The 7,189-nt window shown below is 32.9% G+C and overlaps 1 protein-coding gene across 1 annotated transcript in view; it reads right to left on the reverse strand.

The window, feature by feature from the left end:
* Positions 1-1,904: 1,904 nt before the first annotated feature.
* ppox (protoporphyrinogen oxidase) overlaps positions 1,905-7,189 on the reverse strand; it is a 20,818-nt gene continuing 15,533 nt past the window's right edge. The window contains exons 11-13 of the mRNA NM_001039979.2: positions 5,613-5,762; positions 2,601-2,643; positions 1,905-2,510 (exon numbers count right to left, since the gene is read on the reverse strand). Coding sequence (NP_001035068.2) covers positions 2,377-2,510; positions 2,601-2,643; positions 5,613-5,762 — 327 coding nt within the window. The 3' untranslated portion in view covers positions 1,905-2,376. The remainder of the gene's footprint in view (positions 2,511-2,600; positions 2,644-5,612; positions 5,763-7,189) is intronic.

A 7,189-nucleotide genomic window follows, 5' to 3' on the forward strand; every position in this document is an offset into this window, starting at 1 on the left:
TTGTACATTTGCCACTTGTAGTGTAAATGTTCAGTGCAAAATGTGCACACTGATTTAATGGCACTTCATAACAGCCCAGTCAAAATACACAGAAACGATCATCATCTTTCTGACAAATGGAGGAAGCGGTCAAAAACATGCTATTTCTTAGAAAATGTGTGGCCATTTTCGATAGTTGTCGAGGTCACATGAAGACAGGGCAATGTAACCCTTCCTAATGGAAAGTGGGATTCGGCCAAATAAAAGTTACTAGTAGCAGCTGGCAATTTCCCAGAGCACTATGTCAAAAAAACTGATGAAACCCACTGATGGAAAGATATTACATTTCTCATCCAAGTTCAATTTCACCACAGGCGAAAATATATAAAAATACATCGAATTCATAAAGAGAAGAAGGTGAATTCTACAATCATTTTGCTGCAAGTGACTCATAGTACTGATAAAATAAATTATTCTGTGGCTCATTTTTCACATTATAAATGTGGTTTGCCAGTAGAAAATTTCTAAACATCCTTAAAACAACATTTAATGGCCAATGATAGCAGAGTGTTGTGAATGATTTCATATATATATATATATATATATATATATATATATATATATATATATATATATATATATATATATATATATATATATATATATATATAATGATTTATTTTATATTTTATTATTATTTTTAAAATAATAATAATTTATTATTTTTAATTATTGTTATCATTATTGCTATTTTCTTTCTTCCAGAAATCAGTATATACACTACCTGACAAAAGTCTTGTTATTGATCCCAGTTGTAAGAGCAACAAATCGACTTCTGGTTGATCATTTGGAAAAATGGCAGAAGAAAGATTTTTCTGATGGATCATCTGTTGAACTGCATCTCAGTCATCACAAATATTGCAGAAGACCTATTGGAACCCACATGGACCCAAGATTCTCATAGACATTTGTCAAGTTTGGTGAAGGAAAAAATCATGGTTTAGGGTCACATTCAGTATGGGGGTGAGCGAGAGATCTGCAGAGTGGATGGCAACATCAACAGTCTGGGGTATCAAGACATTTGTGGTGCCCATTACACTACAAACCACAGGAGAGGGCAAATTCTACAGCAGGACAGCGCTCCTTATCATACTTCAGCCTCCACAACAAAGTACCTGAAAGCAAAGAATGTCAAGGTACTACAGGATTGGCCAGCCCAGTCACCAGAAATTAACATTATTGAGCATGGCTGGGGTAAAGTGGAGGAGGCATTGAAGATGAATCCAAGAATCTTGATGAACTCTGGGAGTCCTGCATGAATGCTTTCTTTGCCATTCCAGATGACTTTATTAATAAGCGATTTGAGTCATTGCAAAGATGTAGGGATGCAGTCTTCCAAGCTCATGGGAGTCAAACACAATATTAATTATTTTTCCACTGCACCATGACTTTGTATTCTATACTGTACATTATTTTTGTACAGTGACAAGAATTTTGTCTAAGCAAAGTCAGACATTACTGTTCTAATTAAAAATCAAGGAATGATCATATTTTATTTTGGTAAAATAAGCGTAATCGTAGGCCTTTGTCTTTAGTATAAGCCACTTCTGATGCCATAGATCAACTACAGTACAAGCAAAGTTATTATTTTTTGTTCCTAAAACTTGGATAGGCAACAAGACTTTTGTCAGGTAGTGCATATATATATATATATATATATATATATATATATATATATATATATATATATATATATATATATATATATATATATATATATATATATACACATTTGTCTGTGTGTGTGTGTCTGTGTATACAGATGTTGTAATGTATGGATGGTTTTTAAAGGTGTATGATTAATTATTTGTGTGTGTGTACAATTACATACATGTATCATTGAATCATTTGCTTTTCTAAGCTTATTTCTTGATATTTCTATCATTAATTTATTTAATTAGTTTTATTTGCTGGCATGGAGATTGTGGCTAGTTCTCTAAGACACGAAAAACTTTAAATTAAGTATTAAAATAACAACAATTACAAAAACTACATGGTAATAATGTAAAAGATTACAAGTACAAATAATTATAATAATTTAAAATATTTTCATATTGTCTCATATTGTTTGTTTCATGTTTAACAGTATTAAGATAATTAAATTTTACTGGAACAAATTTAATTCATACTGCATCATAATGACAATGATTTTTTTTAAATGTGCTTCAATCCCAAATAAACAGATGCATTTTTTACATTCATGTTAGGTTCATGTTGTTCATATATGATTGTGCATTTTCCAGATCCTCCTCAGGAACCACAAAACACATCTCTCAAGTACCTCAAATCTCAACAAAAGCCTCTCACCTCACTCAGTCAACATTATGCTAGTGTAAATCATATTTTTCCGACAAGACCCTCAGCTGCCGTCCGCCCACTAAATATAACATCATTGACAGAGACACCGTCGTAGGAAGCTCCCGCCAGTGTAAGGGCCAGATTGTGGTTGCTGATATATTGCCTCATCTTTTCTGAAAATAAGAAATGACACACAACTGTTCCTCATTTACATGATTCAGAGACAGGGCAGGCGAATGAGTTTGGCTGATTAATTAACTCACCAAGTCGTTTCCAGTGTCCTAAATGATACTGTGGAATGCAGTTCTGTAGAAAAAATTCACAGAGATAAAACTATTTAAAGAGATCATTTCAAATTGTGGGTGGTTAAAGTAAACATTTGTTATGGTGTTGATCTTATGTTGTATGTCCTTCTTTATATGCATCCCTATTTTTTATACAATACAATTTTTCATCCATACATATTAATCTTTTAGCCGTAAGTGATTTTACTGTCGGAGTCATTAACATTTCAGTTGTTATGGTGTTTTGATTGTAAAATAGATTTAATTTATAATTCCCAGTACTGGGTTGCTGCCGGAAGGGCATCCGCTGCGTAAAACATATACCGGAATAGTTGGCGGTTCATTCCGCTGTGGTGACCTCTAAAATAGAGACTAAGCCGAAGGAAAATGAATGAATTTATTTATAAATAGCACTGAAAACGTATGAAGATGCCACATCAAAGTTTGCAAAGTATCTCTATAAACATACATATATACATACATATAAACACATACCTATATATATATATATATATATATATATATATATATATATATATATATATATATATATATATGTATGTATATATATATATATATATATATATATATATATATATATATATATATATATATATATRTRTATATATATATATATATATATATATGTATATATATATAAATATAAATATATATATATATATATATATATATATATATATATATATATRTGTGTGTGTGTGTGTGTGTGTGTGTGTGTGTGTGTGTGTGTGTGTGTGTGTGTATATATATATATATATATATATATATATACACACACACACACACACACACACACACACACACATATATATACATATATATATATACACACATACATACATACATACACACATACACACATACTTACATACATACATACATATATATATATTTATTTGTAGGGAAACCTTGGGTAAAAACCAGAAGTACCTGTAAATTTGTGATGGAACATAAAAGAAGATATTAGGAGCAAGAGTGAGCGACATTTACAAAAAAATCTGTCTACATGCTTTCAAATAAACTTCTGAAAGTAAATGTATTGTCTTGTTTTATAACAAGTTGCTCATGCATAGGAAAAGCATGAAAATTCTTAAATATTTTAAAAGCTTGAGGCTGGCTGCTATTCGCCGCCACTGTACAAACAAGAGCAAGCAGGACATATCTTTTTATATATAATTCTCCTTTTGAAGTCTGAAAATGAAGGACATGCGGCACTGGAACAACACCGGGGTTGGCAAATAATGAGTTTTACTAACTTTGATCAGAAAGTGGGGAAAAGAAATGACGCTCATTCATCCAAAAATGATTTTAAAAGTCTTCCAGATATGAGACTGCAGATAAAGTGGGAGTCTGAATATCTCTGCTCTTTGTGAAAGTGTATATGGGTAATTAAACTGCTCAGAAGACAACGAGACAATGTAGCATGAAGAAATGTGTGTGTGTGTGTGCGTGTGTGTGTGTGCGTACAGCAAGGTGGAAATTTCTTCTTGCTCTGTGACCATATAATTAAGAGTAAGTCAGTCAGAAATGAAGTAGAGCAGCGAGTTTCACTTCTTGCTCCCCCAAAAGACAGACTGTCATCTCGATGCATAAATGTAAGTGACCCTGCTGGACCCTTCTGTCCTGCTTGCTGAACTCCTCGAACCACAGAGACCGAGGGGCAGGGGTAATGTTTAAAGAAATGGACCATCTGCCTTGATTTATGTCAGAGCAGAACCGAGCCCCAGAGAGACGACTGAGGGAATCTGGTGGCTGTGAGCTCCATAAAGCCGATGCTACGCATGGTCGACTCAGAGGAAAGACTGGAGAGTAAAAAAAGTCTTTTGATCTTCATCAGATGAATGTGAATTAATGGGGCCACATTTGACACTTTTGTAGCGATTTCATTTTTCTTTGCCACTGGAGTTCAAGCAAAAAGTGTCTCATTTAGTTTTACACTCTTTATATGTGACCTGTTAATTTACACCGGCTCTTTCTGCTATCTTAGACTTTATGACTTGTATTATTAAAGACTTCACAACTAAGATGAGGTCTGTGTTATGATTGACTCATAACTATTAGGTAATGAACAATCTTCATCATCAACAAAAAAAGCAAGAAAAGTCTTGCTAGGAGTTGTGTTTCTCTGGATTTATCATGTATGGGTTTAAGAAAAAGGTTAATATTTATTTTAATCAGGCTATACAACACTTTTTCCCAAAATAAAATGTCACTATTTTCACTTAGAATCATTTAGTATCAGTTAATATCAGAAGTGGTGGGACAACAGATATACGTGGGCCTGTTTTAGCTATATTTGGTGTCAGTGATGATGCAGAACTATCTAAAAATCAAAGTACAGTGATTAGATTTATAAGCATTTTAGCACGTAGATTGATTTTACTGAATTAGAAACGAAAAGATCCTCCCCACTGCTCTACATTCATAAAACATGTCATGTCCTGCCTATAATTTGAGAAGCTCAGACTTTCCCTCAAAATAAAACTAAGAATTTCTATGTAATACGTATGGTCAAACAGAATCGGCAGACATTTTTTGCTATTTCTGTGGACAATTTTGTAAAAAATCTGTAGATTTATGCGGAATGATTTTTTGGAGCATCATAACTAAAAACTTAATATATAAAAATAAAAATAATAAATTTTTTACTTGTATTTATTGTTTACAATGCAAATCCATCTAGATCCACTTATTTGTTAAACAAAGCAAGTCTCTCTTATAATATATCTACAAAAAGACAGAAAATTTTACTTTACAAACTTTTTTGTAAATAAAACATCTAAATATTTTAATATTACCATTATTAGTTCACTATAGTATTAATGAAATTAATTTAAAAACTGAATCAATTTAAATTTACACACATTTACACAAGTAAATAAATAGACTTAGCCTTTAAAAACAATCCCTGTAACTCCCAGTTATGATGATTAAAAATTGTATTTGCTTTATTTCAGCACACAGTCTCACCTTTAGTAAAGCAACGCAGCTCCAAACAGGCTGTGAGGTTACGCTCAGGTGAGAGTTCACAGCTTGAACGGCTCGATCCAACAGTGTCTGCTCCATTACTAAATCCGGACTCCCAAACGTCTGCTCGAACCACGCTCCTCCCATCATCACCTTCACACAAACAGCAGAGCTCTGATTACACTAGAAAGCACCACCATTCACATAAATGGCCTCTGTGATGATAACGGCTGAAATCGTCTTCATAACATCCACTCACAGGACTGATTTCATCCCAGAGGGAATAACATTATGTCATTCGCTTTTCAAATGATATTTCAGCTCCTCTAATGGCACTCGGATTCAAGAAGTTTCTGGGTTCACAACTATATAGATGTTTTCGAGCAGGGAAAAAAACAACATGTTCTCAGCAAAGGACATCTAACTTGTAAATTATTAATGATTTAAGTGGGGGAGAAATGAATAATGCAATAGCAATTTTTGTTGTTGTGAGGGCCACGTAGCACCGAAGGCTATTTTTATTACTGCATATAATAAGTTCCTGATGGGAAAACGGGGATGAATTCCTGTCAGAGACACGCAAATCGCTGTTGGGGCTACTGGTTCAGAAACGCATCTCTCCAGAGCAGATTAGACATTCAGGTCATCAGGTTCATTTCCTAAAAGACTTTATGTTTTTTTATTTCATTTGTCTTAATTAATTTTATTATTGCTCCCATATTAGGTACAAAATAACATTTTAAATTGCTATACTTATGTATTTACGTGTGGAATGTCAAGTGAATGCACTGCTTAAAAGTTTAGGGTTGGTAAGATATTTTTTTTAATGTTTTTTAAAAGTAATCTGCTCACCAAGTCATCATGGATTATGAATGCTAGAATGAAAAATAAAAATATAAAAATGTGTTGTAATTAAATGGGTTTTAAAATGTATTCCTGTCATGCAAAGCTGATTTTTCAAAGTCACTGCTTCAGTCTTCAATGTCACATGATCCTTCAGAAACTATTATAATATGCTTAAATTGCAGCTCTAAAAATAAATCTTAAAGGGCATCTTTGATGAAAATCCTCATTTGTAAGCTGTTTGGACAGAACTGTGTGTGGGTATAGTGTGTCCAAAGTCATATTGGGGTGATATAAAGACAATAAGTCTTTTTTTTTTTTTCCCTGACATTAAACAGTATCCAAATGCCTCCTATTTTAAGGCCCACCGCAGCGTGACGTAGGAGTACGGTTTACCGCCCACCGAATTGATTCACAGTCTCTGTAGTAAAGTGTATAATCATAACAAGACAGGGCATGCGCAAAGCAACCAGGATTAAAAGATCTGTTAAGCCCGCTGTGATCATCAATCGTCATCAAATGTGAGTTTTAGATGTTTAAAACTTTTTTTTTAAAAAGTGCATGTTTGTAATAATGACGTTAAACGTAATAAGACGTTAAAATTAATCATTGTATGTCAATACAATTATAAAAGAAGATTAAATTAAATCAGGTTTATTTTGTACATTAACAGAACGGATATCCATACAGAAGTGTATATTAATGTGTATCTTGTCACATTTGCTGTGCAAAAACAT

This window comes from Danio rerio, chromosome 16, assembly GCF_049306965.1.
Source record: "Danio rerio strain Tuebingen ecotype United States chromosome 16, GRCz12tu, whole genome shotgun sequence".
Taxonomy (NCBI): domain Eukaryota; kingdom Metazoa; phylum Chordata; class Actinopteri; order Cypriniformes; family Danionidae; genus Danio; species Danio rerio.